Genomic DNA, 22,381 nt, shown 5'->3' on the forward strand with positions numbered 1-22,381 from the left:
TCGAAAGGAACTGGTTCTTCTCTTCTCTTCTCTTCTCTTCTCTTCTCTTCTCTTCTCTCTTTCTGCAACAAACTCTGTTAGTGGTTAATTGGTTGTTGGTTTCTGTATCCATCCGTCCATACATCCATCGGTCCTTTTAACTTATCTTGTTTCCTTCCCGAATATTCCTCTTTTTTGGTTGTAGTCATGACCATGTCTTCCTCACGAACAAAGGACACCTTCAAGGACACCAATACCAATACCAACACCAACAACGACAACCCAAACCGTAAAACCCGAAGAAAGTCAAAAAGTCTCCGACTCTCCCAGAAACTCCGTGGCATCGGCAAAGAGCTGCGATTACGACGAGTTTCTGTCGACAACAACAACAACAACAACAACAACAACAACAACAACAACGGCAAACAACGACAACGAGAGTCGATAGTACAGGAATCGTCACCACAGGAGGACGGGGAGTATAGGATTGTTCATACACCCGATCGACCAACGCGGTTCGTATCGCCGATCGAGGCGCCGACCGAAGACGATTGTTACGAGGCAATTAGAAGTTGGCAGAGGGGTGCTGTTGCTGAGCGGGAGAGGAGTAGGTACGGGAGTGGGATTGATCGTGAGAGGGAGGGGATATATCGTGAGGTAGACGGAGTTGGGTATGTGAGTGAAAGGGAGGCTCAACAACAGCAGCAGAGTGTAGGAGGAGAAGAACGAACGGACACAGAGGAAGGACGAAGAGGAAGAGGGACCGACGACGACGATAACGACCGAAGTGTGAGTTAACCAACAGTCTACTTGTTCCTTCCACCATCTCATATCTTACAAGTTCTCTCTCTGTTGTTAAGAAAACATGTCTTCTTTCTTTGCCGTCCATCCAGAAAAACACGCGTCGTCGTCAGCTCAAGGTGTCACGATGCCCCTGACCACCTCTCCATCTCCATTTACATTTGCACAAACAAAAAACCCACAGAGATTTCCTGTAAACCTGGTGGCCCAAAAATACCCGGATGAATACGTTGAATATCTCAACAGACAAGTATCCCCGCTGACTCGAATTATTATCGAACAGCAGAAACAGCAACAGCAACAGCAACAGCAACAGCAACAGCAACAGCAACAGCAACAGCAACAGAGTGGTGGCCCTTTTGTCCCTGAACCCAGAGACGATGATGATCTCAAGACTCCGAAGGATGGGAAGGATGGGACGAAGTGGTGGGAATTACAAGATGTCTTTGGGGCTGGGGCTGAGGGGTATACGTCGGAGATGGGAATGGGAGCACAAGAGGTGGGATTGGGAGGTGGGATGAATCCTTTTCGTCGTCTTGAGAGTGAGAGTGAGTGGGAAAGATATGGATATGGAGGTCAGCAGCAGCACAGGAAGCAGCAGGAGGAGGAGGATGTGGCGCAAAGGCAATCGGGTATCTCTACCGTGACCGTGTGTCAGGTTCTCAGACAGGATACGGCTAAAGGAAGACCGCTTCAAAGGGGACATGTTCCCCCAAATATTGTGACTGGTACGTACTATAACTTCCGGTTTATCAGCCGGATCAAGGTGGCTGTCAAATGACTACCCAGAGAGACTTGAACGCTAGCTAACAAACAACTTCTAGACTTCACAGCCCTGCTACCCAAGACATACAACGCGAACGAGTCTGGCAGCAAGAACGATGGCTTCAACGGAGCCAATACAAACTACTACAGTCAACCTACCCAAGAAGAGTACACGCCGTCTGTTTATAGTCCACAGTATTCGCCATCAAGATCTCAAAGCCCAAAAATCCCAGGGGCAGTTACTCCCACACCCGAGATGTTTCCTAAGACACCTACGGGGACTACTACTTCCGGAAGTCAAGTACCGGTGCCAGTAACCAAACCTCCAACCGCAGCTCCAGCTCCAGAGCCATTACTTGGTACTTCTACCCAGAATACTCAACCCAGCTGTACTCGCACTATTCTCGACATCGACAATGAACCCCTTTCCGATGCACCGCCAGGAGGCCGCTACTTTGACGTAGACGAGGAGTACTCTACCAGCAGCACCAGCAACGGAAAACCGTCGATGGATAATACAGGTAATAGTGGAAGGGAATTTCAGACTCTCTCACCAAATTTCACCATCTTGAACCAGACACAAGCGCAGACACAGACACAGACGCAAACACTACACTCTGAACTTCTGAAGCTTGTATATAAGCAAAGTCAGGAACAAGAACGAAAGGGAAGCGGACAGAGCGGAGAAAGCGGAAACAGTGCTTTTTATAGCGCGTTTACGTCCACTTCTTCGAGGGCGGGGACGCCTGATGTTAGACCCCCTTCGAGACGGGGAGAGGAACCACAACAGTCACAACCAGTCTCAAGTCTAAGATTTACAGGAACTGGAAAATTAAAAGGAACAGACACAGGGACAGGAACAGAAACGAAAGCGGGATCAGGTGCAGGATCACAAACACCAGCAACTCCCCACCCAAACCCAAGCCCAAAACCAAGCCCAAAACCAAAGCCAAAGCAAACCCAACCCCAACCCAAGATATCAAAACCACCAATGACACCACCCCGCGGTTTTCTGAAAGATAGAAGACCGTATGTTTCTCCTTCCGGTACTTCCTCTTCTAAGCCTCTACCACAAGTACCGCCAAAGACTCCTGAAAAACAGCCAATGTTCTTACTCAACGGTCTCGATTTCATTCCGAGTAGACCTGTTCCTCCTATTCCCAATCAAACTCCCCTGAAGCCAAGGGTAAAGATGGGAACAGCGCTGGGACCGACGTTGGGAGCAGGAAGGCAAGCAGGATATCCCGATTTTAAGCCATCAAGACCAGTTCCTACTCCCACTCCTACTTCCACGAAGCCAAAGAATAATTCTATGGTGAGTTCAGGGATGGGAGGGATGGGAGAAACCAGAGGGCAAATGGGAGAACACATGGGAGGACATATCGCCGGGACAATGAGCATATCATCACTCTCATCGCTTACCTCACTTACAGGAAGTGGAGGGTCAGTAACGCCGTCTCAGGTTTCTCCTCCGAAGATGAAGCCGAAGATTGTTTTTCCTGCTCCTCATCCTGCTCCTCCCCGTCCTGCTAGTGGTGGTGCTGGTGCTGTTGCTGCTCCAGCTCCTTCGTCTTTTCCATCCGGAGAGGGAGAGGGAGAAGGAGGCGGGTTGTTTACCCTGCCGGCGACGGTGTATAGTGGTAATAAGAGCAAGGCTAAGATGCCGGTTGTTGTGTCTGTACCAGTGCAGATACCAGTACCGTCGCCATTGTCGAAGTTTAATACTACTCACTCGTCATCATTAGGAGCAAAAGGTCATTCAACCTCTAATCACCCACGGTTACCACATAACCATTATCAGATCCAGAGCAAGAGCCAGAATCGGAGCCAGAACAAGCGGCAGGAACAAACACAAACCCAGCAAACCTCCTCTGACTTCTCCCAATATTTCCACCCAGGGGCAAGAATAAGTGATCCCTTCATTGACCCCCCAATGACGACGACGACGACGACGACGACGACGAGCGACGTGGATACCTACAGGTATAGCATGCTTGATGATGATGACGATAGCAGGTTTTCCGTGGCAATGGTTAATGGGGTATATAACCCAGGGCAGGCTCATGCTTGGAAAGAGACGATGTCAGTGATGGGTCAAATTGGGATGCAGAAACAGGAACGGGGGATGGAAAGGCAGATGCAGATGCAAATGCAGAAACCGAAATTGATTCGGGTGCAGAGTCAGAAACAGCGGAGAGAGGCGAGAGAGAGAGTTCAGGGGAAAGAGGGGGAGGGGGAGGGGAAGGGGCAGATGCAAGTACATGGAGAGATCCCTCAACAGACTCAGGCACAGTTATTACAACAAGAGGAGGCCCAGAGAGAGATCAACTCAAAGACTTCTTCTCGTCAAACTCCTCTTCCTCTTCCTCCTCAAGCCTACCAACCCCGGTCGACACCACCACCCCAAACTCCATCTCCTCGGTATCTTGTGTTCCCACCCCAACAACCACAACCACAACCCCCATTACGCTCTCAACCTCAATCTCAGACCCAGAAACTACAACCCGCACCCGTACCTGTACCATCTCCCTCACCCCATCCCTCTCCATCCGTCTCTCTCCTCAAGCTCATCTACCCCGGAGGTCCTTTTCCCCAGTATCATCATGATATCACCCCTACTCTTTCCCAAAATATCTCTACAACCTCTCCACTTCCTCAAACCCCTCCATCTCACTCTCGTCTTCATCAAAGCCCAACTCAAACCCTCACTCAAAACCTCACTCCTCCTCGCCAGGATCAAATCCACCCTTCATTCCGCAAACAAAGTACGCCAAGCTTGGATGAAAACATTGGCTCTGAAGAGAAACAGAAACAGAAACAGCAGAATGCTGCCGTGGGACAACAACAAAGACCGATATCCGTAAGCAGTATTTCCTCCGACTCCAGTTACGAAAGTCTCAAGTTTTGGGAGACTAAGGGGAAGATGGGTAAGGGTATGGAGACGGGTGTCAGGGCGGGTATGAAAACAAGTTCAAATACCCAGAGGCATGTTGTTACTGGGCAACGAGAGCGGTTTGCTTTTAGTGACAGCGATGATGACGACGATGATGGTATGAACAGGAAAGAGAAAGTGAAAGAGAGAAGAGGGGATGAAGGGCATGGTGATGAGTTGGAGACTAAGACTGGCGTCCAGAGTGGGAGTGGAAATGGAAAGAGTGTGGTCAATGCGGATGATTACGAGCATCTTATTGATCAGTATGCTGGGGGGTGGAGGGAGACTATGTTCTTTGGGGAGCTGGAGGAGTAAAACCCGAGAAGCTATGAGGTTGAGGGAGTGATTGTTTACATTCCGGTGATGGAATGGAGATTTAGTCAGAATGAGGTTGAGATACCAAGTGGATATAGTGTGGTTGATGTTAATGTTTGTGACTTACCTGGACATAGCGAGAGTCGGCTGTTTGATCTTTCAAGATTTGTCTGGACGTGTCTATGAGACGTCTACTTCTAGTTGCTCCTATCAAGAGCTCTCTATTCTATCGTTAAAATACCGTCAATCGTTCACCATAACACGTCGCTCATCTTCTATACAACCCGCTGCCCCCTAGTTGACCTTGGTAACAATCAATTCACCCTTCACATCCTCCCCTTCGAGCTCCAACAACCCACCAGCCTCCAACCTCCTCTTCCACTTGGTGCTCTCATACCTAGCCAAGATCATGGTCATCCTCAGTATTGCCTCCTTGCTGGAGTCATGCTCCTTGACGGCGTCCCCAACACGCGTAAATGTCCACCTTCCAAACGCCCAGTTGAGGATATACCTCGTATCCGGGCCTTCGCCCGCAAATGTAGGTGGTTTGGACACCTTCATATCCTCATCCGAGTTCTTCAACATCTCCCACGCTGCCTTTGCAGAAACCGTCAACACGGCCTTGATCCTATACACCTCCTCCCTGCTGGTATTCCTCAGGAAAGCCAACAACTTGTTCGCATCCACCGTTGCCGCCTTTTTGCTCTCCGAGCTCTTGAGCTCAACACTTAACACCTCCACCTCAGTCTGATGATCATGCTTATGCTTGTCGTCATGTCCACACTTATCATCATGAACATGTCCATCCCCCGTGCCAGTCTCTTCCGTAAAACCCCTCGCCAACCCACCATCAATCCCAAACACCACACTCATATCCACCCACCCCTTATCACTCTTCACCCACGCGGTATCCACCCCCTCCAAATCGCCCAGCCTATCCAAACACTCGTCAAACCTCCTCTCCCCTTGCCCCTCCCACTTATTAAACACAATCAGATCCGTGTACCTCGCCTGGATCTTGGCCGTGTAGCTGGTATCCTCATACCCCTTCCAATTCTCAACATCAATGACACTGACCACACCATCCAGCACGTACTGCCCGCCCGTTTCGCGGGCCAGCCTGTTCACTTCGAGCGCCAGCGTGGCAGGGAAGGCAGAGCCGGACGTCTCGATGACGATGCGGTCCGGCTGGACGGTCTGTTGCAGCTCAGAAAGCGCGACGGAGAGCTGCCCGACTAGGTTGCAGCAGATGCACCCGTTGAGAAGCTCGGAGACGCCGGCGATTGCTGACGAGGAGGCTAGCTGCGAGTCGACGGCTAGGTCGCCGAATTCGTTCTTGAGAAGGGCTAGCTTGTAGGAGGGGTTGGCGGCGCGGAGCTGAGGGAGGAGGTTCAGGATTAAGGTGGTTTTGCCGGAGCCGAGGAAGCCAGTTATGATGGTTATGGGGATGGGGGAGTCGCGGGCCATTTTGGATGTGGTTTGGCGGTTGTCGCGTTATGTAACTGCGCCGCGTGGGAGGCAGGTGTCGTGGATAGGTAGGTTGGGAGCGCTTGAAAGGTCGAGTTTAGGACTGGGACTTGAGTTGCACAAGGAAGTCCGAAGGTCGGTTCGATCAATCGAGTGTCGTGGAGCTGATTTGGGGATATGCGACCTATTAATGTGGTGGAAGGTCAGGTTGTCGCGAGAAATCTCGGGAAGTTCAGGATTGCAGGATTGTGAAAGAGAGAACTTGAAAGATATATTGGTTTCTGGAACTTCCAGCATCATGGCTGCCCTGGAGTCGGGTCTTGCCGCCGCTTGGAGGGGCACGACTCAAGGTGGGCTCGTGGGCTGTTCTGGGCTTCCCGCTCGGGCTGGCCAGGCCTTAGCGATAAGATCGACAAGGCCGATAAGGACATCCTCCTCGACGTTAACTTGTAGTCGACGTTGGAATATGTCGTAGTGTTTATCGAACATGATACTCTCCGCTGTCATGGATCAAAACAATGTGGACTCTTTCTGCAGGAACAGACAGAATATTGGATTAAAAGTTCAGACGACAAAAGCAAAACACACACTGTCTATTCGCACAAGGGACTTTGTGACGTCATGCCCACCTACGTACCACTTACACCTCTGCTTGTTCTCTCAAGTTGACTGAAGAAGCCACGAACCGTTTCAAGAGTATCTCCGGTTCTTAAAGCATTCTAGATTGATTCCTCCATATCTGTACCCCTCAACACTACATCTGTTTCAAATATTCTCCGAACGTTGATACTACCCTACCAACAACCCATTTCTCAAGATCACCACCATGTCAACCAACCCTAACAACAACATCAGTCAGCCCGGCGCTGAGGGCCAGGACCCTTCAGACTACAAGCCCCAGCTCGACGAGATTGCCGAGAAGAAGTGGCAGGGACCCGAGGAACAACAGCCACCCCAACAAAGCGGAGGAATCGTAGACAAGAGTATGTTACTTGCTTCATCTTCCAACATCCTCCTCGCCGTTTATGACATACAAGCTTACATACTTTGTTACAAAAACAGTCGCCGAATACGTCCCAGCATCAGTTACCGAAAAGATTGGACTAGCAAAGAAGCAGCAACAACCCGAGAAAGAGGTTGAGGAACCGAAAGAGGACCTCAGCGCTGTACCACCGCACCGTCCCCATCACGACGAACAGATCCAGGAGTTTTTGAGGGATCAGCATCGGAGTAAGGAGATTTTGGGGGATGATGAGGATACCAAGGGGATTTGAGTTCTTGATTCTTTGAAGAGAAATACTAGCGAGCGAGCGAGCGAGCGAGGAAGAGGTTGAAGTCCAAAAGTATGATGTTTGAAAGCTACCAAGTATTATCACATGCTTACTCTACATACAACCTACACGTTGGACTCTTGTCAATCGTCTTACTTGTCTTTATCATAAATCGCCATACTTTTGATATCATCCGTCCTCTGTCTTTTTACAGCCATGCCAGCAATAACAGCACCGTCGATCCCTCTTTTCCAGGTAGTACTTATCAAGGCGGCCCGCATGAAGACTCAACGACAGGTTCCGGGACGTCTCCGGCGTGCCGAACGGACAGGAAGCGTCAGCCCCGCCCCCGCTTTCACCACGTCCCTCTTGTCGTCTGAGTCGTCCCACCGTTCTCCTCTCCCAGTCTTCCGGCATCTGGCTACTCGGGCTCCTATGTTTCAAAACCGTTCGTAATCCCAACATAACTCAGTTTGCCCAACTGACATCGAATGGTCCTGACTTCAACTTTGCCCCTGATCCACTGATCTTCCATCGTTTATTATCCAAACTTGCTTCTTTGCTGGAATTCGGGCAGTGCGGCTTAACAGACCCAAAAGAAACCCAGAACATCCCGGACTTTCCACTTCGTCATCGTTTCTTGGTCATCTGCATATCGATAGATACCCTGAGCGTCAACCCCGGTTTCTTATAATTGCAAACAAACATTTCCCCTTACACCTCTTCATCTGATAGATTATCCCCATTCTTCATATCACCAGTCCATACATAACTCAATAGTTTGGTCTGATTCTCTCTTGCTACATACATACACACCAACCTCACTTACACTTCTACCCACCACCACAACCACAACCACCACAGCATCAACACCAAACAAACCAAACACCATCCACAACCTCATCCCCAGAACCTCCCGCCAAAATGTCAAACAGACATTTCATCAACGACCCCAACCACCTCGTCCTCACAGCCCTACAATCCACCACCCTCCTCAACCCGGGCGTCGCCCTCGACACCACCAACAAAATCGTCTATCTACGTCCCGGCTATGGCTCCTCTTCCTCCTCCCACAATGCCTCCCATCAAAAACAAAAAGTCTCCTTGATCAGCGGCGGCGGCTCAGGCCACGAACCCTCGTTCTCCTCAATGGTCGGCCGCGGTCTCCTATCCGCTTGCGTAGCCGGCACCATTTTTGCTAGTCCGTCTGCGGAACAGGTGAGGAGGGCGATCATGGGTCGTGTGGACCACAACTCCCTTTCTACCGATCATGGGGATGGTGATAATGAGCGGGGTGTACTAGTAGTAGTAATGAACTACACAGGCGACGTCCTCAACTTTGGTCTCGCCGTCGAAAAAGCCAAGGCCGCAGGCGTTAATGTGGAAATGGTAGTTGTCGGCGACGACGTTGGTGTCGGACGGACCAAAGCCGGTAAAGTCGGAAGACGAGGGATTGCAGGCACGGTGTTAGTGCAGAAGATTGCTGGTGCGTTGGCTAGCCAGGGGAGGTCACTAAAGGAAGTGACAATGGTGGCGAACTTGGTTGCGGACAATCTGGTCAGCGTAGGCGCCAGCCTGGAACATGTGCATGTCCCTGGCCGGCGGGCGGAGACGCACGGGGCGGAGGATAAGACGCTGAAGGAGGGCGAGGTGGAGATTGGCATGGGGATTCACAATGAGCAGGGGTCGAGCAGAGAAAAAGGGATCGGGTTGCGGGAGCTGGTGGGCAAGATGTTGAAGCAGCTGTTGGACCAAAGCGACAAGGACCGGGCGTTTTTGGAGGTTAATTCCAACGAGGTCGTTTTGCTGGTGAATAACCTCGGAGGCGTCAGCCCGTTGGAGATGGGCGGGATCGTGACTGAGGTGGTCACGCAGCTGGCGGACAAACCGTACGGGATCAAGCCCGTGAGGACTCTCAGCGGCACGTACATGACCAGCTTGAACGGGTTGGGGTTCAGCATCTCGTTGCTGAATGTCGTGAACACGGATATTGGCGGGCCAGGCATGATCGAGCTGCTGGATTACCCGTGCGAGGCGCACGGGTGGACGGCGCCCATCTCGAAGCTGACGTGGGAGGAGCAGCGGGATAACAAGCAGACGCGGGAGAACGACGCCAAATCCGAGGAGGAGGTGAGAGCCTGCGGTCTGACGTTTGCGCAGCCCGAGAAGGCGCAGAAGCAGCTGGTTGCTGGACTGAAGGCTGTCATTGCTGCCGAGCCCGAGGTCACCAAGTATGACACCACGGTGGGCGACGGTGATTGCGGCATCGGTCTGAAGCGCGGTGCTGAAGGTATGTCTCCTCTTTCTCTTCCTACCTTAAGTAACAGCCCCCTTTTTTTTTGTCTGATTACTAACAAAAAGCCAGCAATCCTGTCCCATCTCAACAAAAACCCCCTAACAGGCGACGCAGCCATCGACCTCTCCAAGATCGTCACCGTGGTCGAGCAAACCATGGACGGCACTTCGGGAGCTCTCTACGGCATCTTCCTCAACGCCCTGGTCGCCTCTCTCCATACTGTTGGCGGCGGAGGAGGGGAGTCAGACAAAAAGGCTGTCGACGGTAATGCCTGGGCCGCAGCGCTCAAACTGAGCTGCGAGGCCCTGTCCAAGTACACGCCCGCTCGTCCCGGTGACCGCACGCTGATCGATGCCCTCTACCCCTTTGTCGATGCGCTCGAGAAGACGGGTGATGTGAAGAAGGCGGCTGAGGCTGCGAAGCAAGGAGCCGAGGGCACCAAGGGTATGAAAGCCAACTTGGGCCGCACCGTCTACATTGGCGGGTCTGGGTTCGAGCAGGTGCCAGATCCCGGCGCTTGGGGATTGGCCAAGTTCTTCCTTGGACTGGCCGGGATTGAGAAGTCTGATGGTGGTGGTTCCTCCAATGCTAATAAGCAGGCGAAGGGATCGGATGATGGATGGGAAGAGGTCTCAAAGGAGGCTGAGCTGCCGTGAGATTGTTTTTGTCCATGATCTTGATCTTGATATACCCCCAGGTTAGGTAGTTAGTTTGCACACACATCATATTTCAATGACGTACCACGAATGAAACCATGATAAACATACCATTTTGAGGCTTGAGATTGTTTCTGTATATGATCTTGATATGCCCTTGAGGAGTAGTTAGTTTGCACACATCAACTCAATGACGTACCATGAAACCATGATCAAAGCTCCAGCCGTAGTAAGAGGCACGAAATCATGAAGACGTACGCGAGAACCTTAACACGGTCTGGGTATTCTGTTTGTTTGATCAAGTTACCAGAAATATAAAACACAACAAAAACCAAATACACGTTCAAACGCCGAGCTCACAATAGTTTTCCCTTTATATGACCTTTCTTCTTATAGCCCCCTTGAAAATCTGCTTGGGTTTATCCTCTTCTTTCCTCTTCTCTTTCCTGCGCGGCGCCTTTTTGACGGGGAGAACTTGCTGCTTTGGTGGTTGTGTCGTCATCATTGTCGATCGAGCAGCCGAGTAGCAGTAGTAGTAGTAGTAGTAACGTGGCTTCCGTGGTAAGGTCCGCATGCCTCTCGATTCGATCGAACCTGCCCGGTCTCATCCATTTGACCCATTAACCCGTAAAGTTGTGTTGCGCGCGCGTGCGTTCGCCGTGCGAGTGGGAAAAAAACAAAACCCTCCAAACTAAACATCTTGCCGTCGTGTAGATTCGAAACTAGCTTAGGAGGACAAGGATGACGGAGTCGCCTCTCAGGAACCTGTCAGGAAAAAAAGTGAGTAAGTCAGCCTGTTGATCTTTCCTTCTTCAGGTCTGGGAGAGAAGAGAGAATAAAGAGATTCCACAAACATCTTGCTGATAAACCTGTCCTTGTTTACCGGCTTGCCCTTCTTGCCGTTGGCGAGTCGGGGCGTCTCGGTCCACATCTCCTTGACGTTCTCCAGCACCATGTTCATGTGGCGATCGAAAGCTTTGACGCGCGCGAGGATCTTGCGCCCGTTGCGGACCGAAATGAGGACTTGGGAGTGGCTGCGGACGGCGGTCTGGAGGATGGACTGTTTACATGTCATGTTAGTCTCGGCTTTGTTCTTGTTTCACAATAGGCTGAAAGGGTAATAATATGTATGTACCAGAGGACCGGCGGAGAACTCGTGCTCTTCGAGGAGAGAAACTTCGTATTCACTGCGTCAAACGAGCAAGTTAGCTTCTTTGCTGTTTGACTGGACAGGCAGGCGTCATGGTCTCGGGTCGCAGATAGGAGCTGGGAGTAGTAGCAAGGCCGGCAAGGTGTCCGATGAAAGCAGAGGGCGGCATTGTTGACGAGAGGAGGGTGTAACGTACGTAAGCTCATTGCGAGGCTTCGTGAGAAGCTCCCTAAAAAGAAGACGTCTGTTAGTCAAGCTGGTCTCTTTTGAATCGTCCATGGGCTGCGCGCGCGCATGGGTTAATGAATTGCTGGAGGATGGGATAGCTACTAACTGAATCTTTGCGTCTGCTGTAGCCATGACGAATGTGTTTTGGTCTGGAGTTGGGTTTGGTGGTAGTGGAATATGGACGAGATAGAAAAGTCGTAGTTTCGTGGTTGAGTCTGGAAAGGTGGTTGTCGAGTTGGAGTTGTTGTTTGGATGTGGATTTGGTGGTTGGTGGTGGATGGTGGATGGTAGACGCCCGGACGATAGTTGCTGTAATGGATGCTATCGCTATCGATCATCAATCCACGAAATGTTGCAGCAGCGGGCGGCCAGGCGCGGCGGCGAGCGTAGAGCTGCACACGCGCCAAGCTTTTGGGGACTTGTCTCCAACCATTGGATGAGAAGCTTCAAGTGGATCCAATGCGGAAGGCTGAGGGCCGCTCCGGTGACAGATGTTGCCGGGACATCGGGGGTCAGTTGGGCGGAGGGTCCGAGCGTCAGTTCTAGAAAATGGTAGGTCTGAATGGATACCATCGGCCGGAGGTCCCGTCATTCCAATTTCTACAGCGATAGCGGATTCGGCAGATTCCACAGCTCCAGAGGTAGCTCCCCCGTAACCCCGCCCCGGGGATTCCATAGAGGCCACTGTATCAATCAATTGAACCGAAGCTGGAGCTCCCGTCCAATTCGACTGAATTCTGGAGCAGCCAAAAAAGTGGGTTTTATTTGCAGATACGCTCTCTCGCTATCACTTATCACGGTTCCTGCATCCACGCGCGGCATTCCATTTGCGATCGCCCTGTCCATTCAGTTCTCACTTTCCCCAGGAAAACGAATCCCGAAAAAGTTGCCCTTGCAAGTCCCTTGGCTGGTCAATGATGCAACAGCGGTGCTAAACAACAGCCTCGGGGTGGATTTTGGACTATTTTTCTTCCATTCAACAGTTCTTGCATTACTAGTTATCCATGTTGTTCTCCAAGTCCATTGCCAGCCGCGCCGGCCTGGCTTCTGCTGTTGCTTCTCGCAGCTGCTGCCGACCAACCTCCCTCGCCGCCATGCCGCTCAGAGCCAAAGTCCTGTCGTCAGGCCAGAAGGCCCCAGTAAGACTGCTCCTTCTATCTTGTTAAAGACGCCGAGATGGACATGCACACAGCTAACTCGCTCCTCCCCGCCCCCTCCTCCCAGATCTCGACCCAAGCCGCCGCCGAGTTGTTCAAGCCCGCCGAGGGTGACGAGCCCGAGGATGTCCTCTTCAACAGTCTATACAACCTCCGCTCCATCGAGCTCAACCGCCCAGCCAAGTACAACGCCCTCAATGGCTCCATGATCCGCAAGATCGCGCCCCGTCTCCTCGAATGGGAACGCTCCGATATGGCCAACGTCATCGTCATCAAGGGTGCCGGAGAGAAGGCCTTTTGCGCCGGTGGTGATGTTGCCGCCCTGGCCGAGCAGAACGCCAAGGGCCCCGAGGGTGTCCAGCAGTCGGTCGACTACTTCGGCCTTGAATACAAGCTCAACCACCTGATTTCCACCTACACCAGGCCCTACGTGGCTATCCTCGACGGCGTCACCATGGGAGGTGGTGTTGGTCTCAGCATCCACGCCCCCTTCAGAATCGCCACCGAGCGCACCGTCTTCGCCATGCCCGAGACCAAGATTGGCTTCTTCCCCGACGTCGGCGCTTCCTTCTTCCTTCCCAGGATGCCTGGCCAGGTTGGCACCTACCTCGGTCTCACCAGCGCCATGCTCAAGGGTGTTCAGGTCTACTATGCCGGCATTGCCACCCACTACCTTCACTCGAGCAGTCTTCCTGCCCTGGAATCCCGCCTTGCCGAGCTTACCCCCATGGACTACTGGACCATGGAGCAGCGCCTTAGCGTCATCAACGACACCATCGAGGAATTCTCCACCGGTGTTCCCTACGACGAGAAGATCCATATTAGCGGCCCGGTCCGTCTTGCGATCGACCGTTGCTTCAAGTACAACACCATCGATGAGATCATTGCCGCCCTCAAGGAGGAAGCCGCTCGGGGAGGCGTTATGGGCTGGGCTAAGAACACCTTGGAGGAACTCACCCAGCGCTCCCCTACTTCTCTCCATGTTACGCTGCGTCAGATGCGCCTCGGCAAGACTTGGGACATTGCTAGCACCTTCCAACGCGAACACCAGATGGCTGCCAAGTTCATGAAGTCTCACGACTTCAATGCGGGCGTCAAGGCATTGCTCATCGACAAGGGGCAAAACGGGCCCGTCAAGTGGAGCCCAGCTTCGCTAGACGAGATCCCGCCTGGTGCCAACATCTCTGAGGATTACTTCATGAGCGACCCCGAGCTTCCTATGCTGAAGCTGCTCAACGGCAGATCCTACCGGCAGTATCCCTACAACAAGTTCGGCCTGCCCAACGACCACGACGTCAGGGAGACTATGGAGAAGGGCAACTTCACCCGGGAAAAGCTGATCGACCACTTTGTCGAGACCAGGCGCGGCAAGCAGGGTGTTCGGGAAGTCGTTTCCGACGTCCTGGAACGCAGGGCCGTTCGGAACAAGGGTACTGACGATGTCCAATGGAAGAAGGAATAGAAAGGACATAGACGCTAAGAAGTGGTCGGAGAAATGCTCGTTGTATGATAACCCGCCGTGTTGATGATGACGATTGCCCCCCCATTCCCCGCCAGGCTACCTTGCTGTATCAGTGGTCCATCTGCCGCTTCCGTGTCGTGGATTTCCCGGATATGTAAAACCAAGGTCCGCTCAGCGTTACTCTTACGGATGATCTCCGGAATCCGATTATATCTCCCCTGAGCAGATCGAATGCCAAGGAACAGCATCTACCGCACTGTCGACCAAGTCCAGGAGATCGTTATATTCTCCACCATGTCAGTCTCAGTGGCAGATTGAACAGAATTCTCTCAAAAACCGTGCCTGGCATGCCAAGCTATTACAGCGGCGTTACTTGATGTGATGGGTAAGTTCAATTAAGTAAGGTAGGTATAAAATCATAGGTGTTCGTGCTAAAAGGTACCTGACAGGGGGGTTTTTACTTTTGCACGGAACCACAGTACAGTTGCCCGACTTTTTTTATACCGTATATCATGTTAAAGCGTTTTAGCTTTCAATAAATCTCACTCCGCCATACCACCGCTAATTTCACCTGTACACTAGACGGCTCAGAATACTCCTGTGGAATCTGTGCTCGCTGCTGCCTTGGATGCTTGCCCGCTAGCCATCCAAACCCTTGAGATTCAGGTGCCGTTCGTTCCACGGGACGGTGACCCACCAAAAGGGTTGGGGATGTGGTGGAAAATATATATATCTTTACATCGGTCCCGGGTCCTGTCGTACCTTACCCCTTTACTATCTACTGCCTGACAAGATATCTTCCCAGTACGAACCAAGATGGACGGCACACCTCCGACCGTGACGCTCACTACTCCCTTTGTCCCCAACCCGACATGTTATCAAACCGGGCATTTGAGTCAAATATCCGATTTCTCAGCATGCTACACTGAACAGGGAGCAGTTACCTGCCAACGGGCAACCTACGGCCCTGGGTACGATCAAGAGGATACGCCGAACACTGGTTGTTTTCCAGATAAAACCAAGACTGCCCTCACAGAGTGCCCTGCAGATCACACCGTGGCACGTAGGGCATTCCACATCTATACGCGATGGTCGGGAACCGGATACGCTACTGCAACAGTACAATATTGCTGTCCGACGTAGGTAGAAGATTCATTCGGCATTAACAAGCAATGGAAGAGTATGTACTAACCGTGGCGGCGGTTACGAACAGTGAATTTGACTTCTTCGTTAACCCGACGTCAAAGATCCCCCGGCTCCAGCCAGATGGGAGCATCAAGTGGTCTGAGATTATGGCTCGCGACCGCGATCAGGGCCTTTGCTTCGCCACTTCTGTCAAGCAGTTCAGTGGCACCGACCACCCGGTGACAGTGACACACGCGCAGATGCCAGCCATCTGGGATCTCAGTCCCGCAGAGCAAGACGAAGTCACGGATGGACAGAACTACGAAAGCAGACTTCGTAACAGTGCCAAAGTGGTCACGGCGGCATGGGACTACCACAACGGCGTCCTTGTCGCGCAGCCGCAAGAAGTCTTCAACTACGTCCACGGCGACGTAACCTACTGGGGCTACTACTATTATCATAATAGATTTAGCGCTAACGATTTGCCGGCGTCGCGGACGGGCGTCGCGGCCATGGGTACACCTACGGCCACGGCCACAGCCACGACCACAGCAACTGCCGAAGGGTTGGTGAAAGGCCCCAACGAGAAGGATGGCGATGGTAGCATTGCTTCGGCTACTTCCTCAGAGACTGTGCCTTCATCCTCTTCTACCAGTGCCGGGCACCAGAGTCTAAAGCTCAGTGGCATTATGCTGTGTGCTTCAGTCATGTGTAGTCTTGGACTTTTCCTCAGTACATAGTGGTATCATCGGCGTCTGGCAGTTTAAAGACCGTCTCGACATATCTCAGACCAGACGTATTTATCCCCTAGACTTAATGATTGTAATGACAACCGCATCATTTCACCCCGGCCCTTCTTCTTCTCATCCCCTCCACCCCGAGGCATCGTTCCCACTCCCTTGATGATAAAACCCTTTATACAACTCCCCAAAAACACTTTCACTCACACTTCCTCCACCTTTACCTTCACCTTCACCTTCCCCCTGACCCTGACCCCGACCCCGACTTTCCAAAGCCCTCTCAACCAACCCCCCCGGCCCCCAGGGCTTCCCAAACTCCACCATCTCCCCCCCTTTCAACACAGCCACCAGATCAAACCGTTCAATATACGTCAACCGATGCACCACGGCTATAACCGTATGCTCCGCAAACTCCCCCTCAATAACCTCCTGCATCACCTTTTCCGTCTTCTCATCCACGCTACTGGTCGCCTCATCCAGCACCAAGATTTTTGTGTGGCCCTTCATCAACACCGCCCGCGCCAGCGCCAGCAGCTGCAGTTCGCCCACTGACCACTCGGACGGGATCAATTCGGTGTCGAGCGTCGTTTTTTGTCCACTTTTCTGTCCCTGTCCCTGCTCAAGGCCGTTGGAGGCAGTCACGCGGCCGGGAAAGAGTGTAACCAGTCGAAGAACCGATTCCATCTTTTCTTTTGCTTCTGCTTCGGAGAGGTGGGAAAGGTAAGAAAAAGGGTCGAGGTTAAAAGCCAAAGTGGCGTTGGGTATGAAAAAGGGGTCTTGGGGGATCACGTTGAAGATGCGGCGGGAAAGAGGGATTTTATTGGTGGACAGATTGAGGGCGTCGATGGTTATGGAGCCGGAAGAGAGCGGGATCATGCGTAGCAGGGAGAGCAGGAAGGTGGTTTTTCCGGAACCGGAGGGGCCGATGACTGCGAGCTTGGAGCCGGCGGGGATGGTGAGGGTGAGATTTTTGAGGGCTGGGGGGCCTGAAGAGGAGGTGGCGGGGCTAGATGATGGGTGATGTTAGTTTTGTCTTGTTTGTTTACTTTATTCAGGGGTAAACACGACGAATTCGAAGGGGTGGGTGGTGGAATGGATACATACCCGTATCTGGCACAGATCTTTTCGATCTCGATCTCACCCCTGGAAGGCCATCCCGCCAGTCTATCACCATCACCTTCTCCATCTCCTTCTCCGTCATGGTCATAACTCGCGGCCGCCGGATCCTCCTCCTTGGGCGTCGTCCTAACAAAGTCCCTCACCCTCGCCACCGCCCCAATCGACGTCTCCAGCCTCGTCCACGCCTGCAACGTCTGCACAATCAGCTCATTAAACGTCATCACCAGCACCAAACTCACGCCCAGCGCCCCGGCACTAACGGCGGCCGCCTTCTTCTTGTTCGACCCTCCTTTATCATCCATGTCCGGATCCGGCGCGACACCCACAGCAACAGCAACCAACACGACCGCCATCCCGCCCACCACCAAATCCAGCACCAGCGCCAACCACTGCTGGATGCACGCCAGCATGTAAAACGGCTTCTGCGCCTGATCCACCATCTCCCCAAGCCCCCTTTGCCATCTTTCAGTCCATCCAAACGCGCGAATGGTGACTACGCCGCCGCTCGTCACCGTCTCGAGAAAGTGCTTGTACACGGGCGCCTTGGCTTCGATGTCGAGCAGACGCAGCTGGCGCGACGAGCGCAGGTAGTATTTCTGCACGAGAAACAAGGTCGCGCCCAAAAGCGGGACGGCGGCGGCCAGGTATTTCCCCAAAACGCACAGGATGATGAGCTGCACGAGAGCGTAGGAGCCCGCCGAGGTGAACATTATGGCTTGGATGGGCAGGGTCATGTCTATTAGGTCCATGTCTTGGGAGAAGCGGTTGGTTATTGTGCCGGTGTCTTCTGGACTCGGTGTGTTGTCGTTCTCTGGGGTTGAGTCTGTGAGTGACGATGACGACAGGGAGAAAAACGAGAGCGGAGCCGACAAAACCGAATTCAAAAGATCGGTGTGAAGAGATAATGCCGTGTGGCTGATGATGTTGATCAGAAAGATGAAACATTCGCCTACGGCGCCGCTTTGGGCGAGCACGACGAGGAGCGTGTAGATGCCTAGGTAGTAACCTAGATTCGGGCGCGGATCGGGGTTGGAGGCCGAGGGGGTGCTGGCTGAGCTCCAGGTGGATATCCAGATGGTCATGTAGTTGGATGTGATGGCGCCCAGGACGGTGAAGAAACCCCAGAGGGAGAGGCTGAGGGCGCCGGCGCTGCGGGCGTAGTAGGCGTAGACGGACCAGCTGCCCTGGCGACGTTCGAGGTTGGGTGGCTTTGGTGGTTGTTGTTGCGTTGTGTCTAAAGGCTTTGGTGTGGTGCTGGAGGTTTTGATATCTCTTGGTGCCGCTTCATCTTCTGCGGACTGCCCCTGCTGCTCCCCGGACACAATGGCATCGTCGTCGGTCATGACCATTAGCTTGAGGTCACCTCGCGATTGGATCTCGCTGTATGGGCCAGTGTCCGCGATCTTTCCGCTCTTGAGCACTACTATCTCGTCCATGTAGGGGAGGAGGCGCGCTAGAAGGAGACCAGTCAGTCCAGTGACGGGAATTAAGCATATCAGTATCAGGAGAAGATGGGACTTACTGTTATGCGTGGCAAGTATAACCGAAACACCCGCCTTACGAAGTTGGCCTTGCCTGCTAAACAGCCTCGTAGTAATTTCCTTGGCAGTCGCCGGATCCAGGCCACTCATGACATCGTCAAGAATAATAACTGGAGCACGAGAGTATACGGCTCTGGCGAGGGACACTCTCTGCCGCTGCCCTCCGCTCAACGACGAGCCGTTCGTTCCGGCAATTGTTTGGTCACCCGCGATCATGCTCTCGAGATCACGCTGAAGCCCGCATAATAGGATACACGAATCGTACCACTTCTGGTCGATCTCATAGTCCTCGATGCCGCCCGTGATGTTGCGGCGGATGGTGTCGTTCATGAGCCAGGCTGCTTGTGGGCAGTAAGCTGCCCGGGAAAAGTTGGTGGCGACGGATCCGCGCTTGACGGTCGTCTCTCCCACCAAGCTCTCCAGAAGCGTAGACTTGCCAGAGCCAACAGGACCGATAATGGCTGTGAACCCCGGCTTGATAGCCAAGTTTACATCTTGCAACACCGATTCGGTGGCATCCGCTGACCAGGAGACATCGGCAGATATAAACGAGGCGGGTGTTATTCCTGGTGTTGTTGCTGTTGTATCAGAGGCCAACGGTCTCACGCTCCTTAGCTCTGTTCCACTCTCGAAAGAAGAGGCTCCCGCCGCCGAGGACAAGTTATTGTCCGATTGTTTCAAACCCTGTTTAGTCAGATATGTCTCGATACGCCCGAAACATGCCACGGCCTGCATCGCAGCCGGGAAAGCTTGACAGAAAATAAGCAAGGGCCCTGTCAGCAGGTTGATGAGCGAGAGGGAGGCGAAGGCTTTTGCTGCTAGCAGGTTTTGATCTTTCTTCACTGCGGACATGATGCCGTAGACGACGAAGGTCGCGTAGGGGGCGACACCATTTGCTGGTGCGTTGGCTTTAGAGGTATGCGTGTATTAGCTTTGTGGTCCAAGTCCTTGTCTTAAGCAGGAATTAGAGCATCCTTGGTTGACTTACAAACTTGGATCGTCCAGAGTAAATACTTGCGGAACTTCTCTGAAGTCTTCAACTCGGCTCTGCGTAGGCCGTCGATGATGTTGCCTAGCACGCCGGTGAGTCCCAGCATCTTGACGGCTTTCATGTCACCGAGCATGTTGGCCGTGACGGCGACTCGCTTTTGAACTCGTTCGTTCCATGCCGCCTGCGCAGGTCCGGTGCCTGCTCCGATGAAGGATGCTCCGACGACGCATACTGAGAAAAGACAAGGCAAGTGTCAGTCTAATGCCTTGGTAAGATGGGGTAGTATCGAGTTTAACTTACTTAAGCAGATCACCAAAGGAACCATAGCAGCATACGACACCTGGCGAGCCAACAACCAAATGGCAATACCAACAGCCGGTATCGATGCCCACAGTTCATGAACGTTCTTGATGCTCGTAACGATGCGTTCCACATCCGTTCCCATCAGAGTGACTGCCGCAGAATCCTTGACGTCAACAGCCCGGAGAGCAGTGGTATGCTGATAAACCATAGCAATAAGCCCCGACCGAATTCGCGCAATCATCCGGTTCGCTTGTCGCCAGTATATTGCCCTTGAAACCTACACACATCAACAGTCGTCAGCATATCAACCCGGTCAGGAATAACGGCAGCGATGATTCCACTCACAGCAATACCAACATACAACAACACAAACCCGCCCACCAACGCTCTGCCGTAATAAGCCGGTTGAGGCGCCTCGTCTTCATTTCCATCTTCTCCGTATTTCTGCTCCCTCGAAGCCAAATACCCAACCACCGCCTCGATCAGAAATGGTTGACAGAGACTAAACCCCATGAGCGCCAACCTCGGCACCACAGCTGACCAAAAAGGCCATTTGTTGGCCTCGTACGTCGCGCGGATCAATATCCATCCCTTTTCCTTCTTTTTCCCCTTCCCGCCATCCTCCTCCTCTTTATCTGTCTTCCCTTTCCTCATCACCTGCTCCCCACCACCAGCCCCATTCCCCTCTCTTAGCCGTGCCTGTGCCCGTACCCGTACCTGCAACCGTCTAAAAACCCCCTCCACCTCCCCCCCACAACTCTCAACCCTCAACTCCCCATCCACACCGGGTATATCCCCCATGCCCAAAATCTTTTTATACCCGACCTGGAAAAACGGTAACAGCCAGACGAAAAACCCCCTGCTCCAAAACCCGGCCGTCTGTTCTTTCGTGACGACAACATGTTTGTATCGCGGCTGGAGCAGGGAGAACTTGCCGAGGGATTCGGTGATGGCGACGAGGGTTGTTAGACTGAAGATAAAAGTCCAGAGGATTTGTAGGGGTAGTAAGTGGGGGATGGGGCTAGGGGAGAAAAGCAAAAAAAGGGTGCGCAAGCGAGGGATGAACAAGATGGTGGAGGCGGAGAAGTAGATGACCAGCAAGTCGGAGGGGTGGATGGTGCGTTGATCTTCGAGGAGGGAGAGGAGAGCAGAGGAAAGGAGGGCGATGGTGGTTAGGATTGTGGCGGGGAGGGAGAGGACGGTTTGGATGGATTGTATGGAGGAGGATTTGGTGGTGTAGATGGTGTTGAGGAGGTGGAGGATCAAGAGGGCTGAGAGGAGTGTCTGAGGTAAAAGAAGTTAGCCGTCTGTGGTTCTAACTACTTTATCTGTGTTTGTGGCGGTGGTGGTGGTGGTGATGAAGGACAGAACTTACCAGCTTTCCAATAGCCAATCTCCTCGAGGTGAGTTTAACTGGACTCTTCCATAACGTCCAGAACCGCCATGGAACAAAAAGAAGAAACAAAACCGCTGGAAGAAGCATGAAGAAGCCATCTTCGAAGAGCAAAGTGAAGTCAAACTCTCGACATGCTGCATCGACCTGGGGACCGAACTGTTTGTCTGCCTCAAGTCCAGATGGACACGAGGCATCGCCGGGCAGCAGTGGTGATGCCATGATGTCCGTCCGTCCGTCCGTCTATGCCTCTCTCTCTAAGTTGATGTTGGTGACGATCAGGATGCGAATACCTTCATTCCTACTGCCTAAGTCGCCTTAAGTTTTGATGACTTTTTCTCAGGACATATCTTCCTTATACGTTACTCGCAACTCCAACATATCAGGGGCGTATGAATCATGATAACTTTGCACTGACTTATAGGTAGGTAGGTATGCGTAAGCTCGCTAGCCCCCTGTCAGTCTGGCACAGGAAGGATGACATGATAGCAGCGCTCAGGTCGCTTGCGCGTCGGCAGCGGCCAACAAACTCTCTATATTGAACTGGATTAGGAAGGTGAGTGTAACTGGAACTTTTGGCCGAATCACCGCTGTTTCTTTTACATACCCTGGGGATAAGGCCTACGCGTTCTGGACCTTGCAGTATTACGAAGCTGTCCACGTAAGCCCGTTCTGGTTCTGGCTTTCTGG

General features: G+C 52.6%; 7 protein-coding genes across 7 annotated transcripts; 4 read left to right on the forward strand and 3 right to left on the reverse strand.

Annotated features, from left to right (window-relative positions):
• Positions 1-186: 186 nt before the first annotated feature.
• On the forward strand, positions 187-4,792 carry SMAC4_02629 (uncharacterized protein; the record flags this gene model as incomplete). Its single annotated transcript, XM_003352146.1, has 5 exons — positions 187-567; positions 670-768; positions 1,127-1,310; positions 1,605-3,223; positions 3,347-4,792. 5 exons carry the CDS (start codon positions 187-189, stop codon positions 4,790-4,792), a joined length of 3,729 nt encoding a protein of 1,242 aa, XP_003352194.1.
• A 294-nt stretch (positions 4,793-5,086) lies between these two features.
• SMAC4_02628 (uncharacterized protein) lies at positions 5,087-6,259 on the reverse strand (the record flags this gene model as incomplete). Its single annotated transcript, XM_003352145.2, has 1 exon — positions 5,087-6,259. One exon carries the CDS (start codon positions 6,257-6,259, stop codon positions 5,087-5,089), a length of 1,173 nt encoding a protein of 390 aa, XP_003352193.2.
• Positions 6,260-6,748: 489 nt separating this feature from the next.
• Positions 6,749-7,620, forward strand: SMAC4_02627 (uncharacterized protein). Its single transcript, XM_003352144.2, has 2 exons — positions 6,749-7,242; positions 7,322-7,620. Exons 1-2 carry the CDS (start codon positions 7,086-7,088, stop codon positions 7,531-7,533), a joined length of 369 nt encoding a protein of 122 aa, XP_003352192.1. The 5' UTR covers positions 6,749-7,085; the 3' UTR covers positions 7,534-7,620.
• Positions 7,621-8,383: 763 nt separating this feature from the next.
• SMAC4_02626 (uncharacterized protein) lies at positions 8,384-10,560 on the forward strand. The gene is made up of 2 exons (XM_003352143.2): positions 8,384-9,820; positions 9,896-10,560. The coding sequence occupies exons 1-2, from the start codon at positions 8,455-8,457 to the stop codon at positions 10,480-10,482; spliced, it is 1,953 nt and encodes a 650-aa protein (XP_003352191.1). The 5' UTR covers positions 8,384-8,454; the 3' UTR covers positions 10,483-10,560.
• A 196-nt stretch (positions 10,561-10,756) lies between these two features.
• SMAC4_02625 (uncharacterized protein) lies at positions 10,757-12,191 on the reverse strand. The gene is made up of 5 exons (XM_024655486.2): positions 11,967-12,191; positions 11,829-11,861; positions 11,618-11,669; positions 11,337-11,542; positions 10,757-11,247 (listed from the first exon to the last, which is right to left on the reverse strand). Exons 1-5 carry the CDS (start codon positions 11,990-11,992, stop codon positions 11,205-11,207), a joined length of 360 nt encoding a protein of 119 aa, XP_024511368.1. The 5' UTR covers positions 11,993-12,191; the 3' UTR covers positions 10,757-11,204.
• A 535-nt stretch (positions 12,192-12,726) lies between these two features.
• SMAC4_02624 (mitochondrial 37S ribosomal protein mS47) lies at positions 12,727-14,541 on the forward strand. Its single transcript, XM_003352141.2, has 2 exons — positions 12,727-12,999; positions 13,085-14,541. The coding sequence occupies exons 1-2, from the start codon at positions 12,865-12,867 to the stop codon at positions 14,477-14,479; spliced, it is 1,530 nt and encodes a 509-aa protein (XP_003352189.2). The 5' UTR covers positions 12,727-12,864; the 3' UTR covers positions 14,480-14,541.
• Positions 14,542-16,467: 1,926 nt separating this feature from the next.
• SMAC4_02623 (uncharacterized protein) lies at positions 16,468-21,913 on the reverse strand (the record flags this gene model as incomplete). The annotated part of the gene is made up of 8 exons (XM_003352140.1): positions 16,468-17,350; positions 17,449-17,630; positions 17,724-18,916; positions 18,986-19,912; positions 19,993-20,226; positions 20,296-20,575; positions 20,644-21,582; positions 21,674-21,913. 8 exons carry the CDS (start codon positions 21,911-21,913, stop codon positions 16,468-16,470), a joined length of 4,878 nt encoding a protein of 1,625 aa, XP_003352188.1.
• Between the last annotated feature and the right edge of the window lie 468 nt (positions 21,914-22,381).

Source organism: Sordaria macrospora, chromosome 2 (assembly GCF_033870435.1).
Source record: "Sordaria macrospora chromosome 2, complete sequence".
Classification (NCBI taxonomy): Eukaryota; Fungi; Ascomycota; class Sordariomycetes; order Sordariales; family Sordariaceae; genus Sordaria; species Sordaria macrospora.

What these genes read in the sequence shown, in the direction of transcription:
- SMAC4_02627 (XM_003352144.2), top strand. Translation starts at nt 7,086, where the DNA reads ATGTCAACCAACCCTAACAACAACATCAGTCAGCCCGGCGCTGAGGGC. An exon ending in CGGAGGAATCGTAGACAAGA is followed by an intron (nt 7,243 to 7,321) that starts GTATGTTACTTG and finishes TTACAAAAACAG; the next exon opens with TCGCCGAATACGTCCCAGCA.
- SMAC4_02626 (XM_003352143.2), top strand. Translation starts at nt 8,455, where the DNA reads ATGTCAAACAGACATTTCATCAACGACCCCAACCACCTCGTCCTCACA. An exon ending in TCTGAAGCGCGGTGCTGAAG is followed by an intron (nt 9,821 to 9,895) that starts GTATGTCTCCTC and finishes ACAAAAAGCCAG; the next exon opens with CAATCCTGTCCCATCTCAAC.
- SMAC4_02625 (XM_024655486.2), bottom strand. Translation starts at nt 11,992, where the DNA reads ATGGCTACAGCAGACGCAAAGATTCA. An exon ending in ACAGCAGACGCAAAGATTCA is followed by an intron (nt 11,862 to 11,966) that starts GTTAGTAGCTAT and finishes TCTTCTTTTTAG; the next exon opens with GGAGCTTCTCACGAAGCCTC. An exon ending in AGTTCTCCGCCGGTCCTCTG is followed by an intron (nt 11,543 to 11,617) that starts GTACATACATAT and finishes ACATGTAAACAG; the next exon opens with TCCATCCTCCAGACCGCCGT.
- SMAC4_02624 (XM_003352141.2), top strand. Translation starts at nt 12,865, where the DNA reads ATGTTGTTCTCCAAGTCCATTGCCAGCCGCGCCGGCCTGGCTTCTGCT. An exon ending in CGTCAGGCCAGAAGGCCCCA is followed by an intron (nt 13,000 to 13,084) that starts GTAAGACTGCTC and finishes CCCTCCTCCCAG; the next exon opens with ATCTCGACCCAAGCCGCCGC.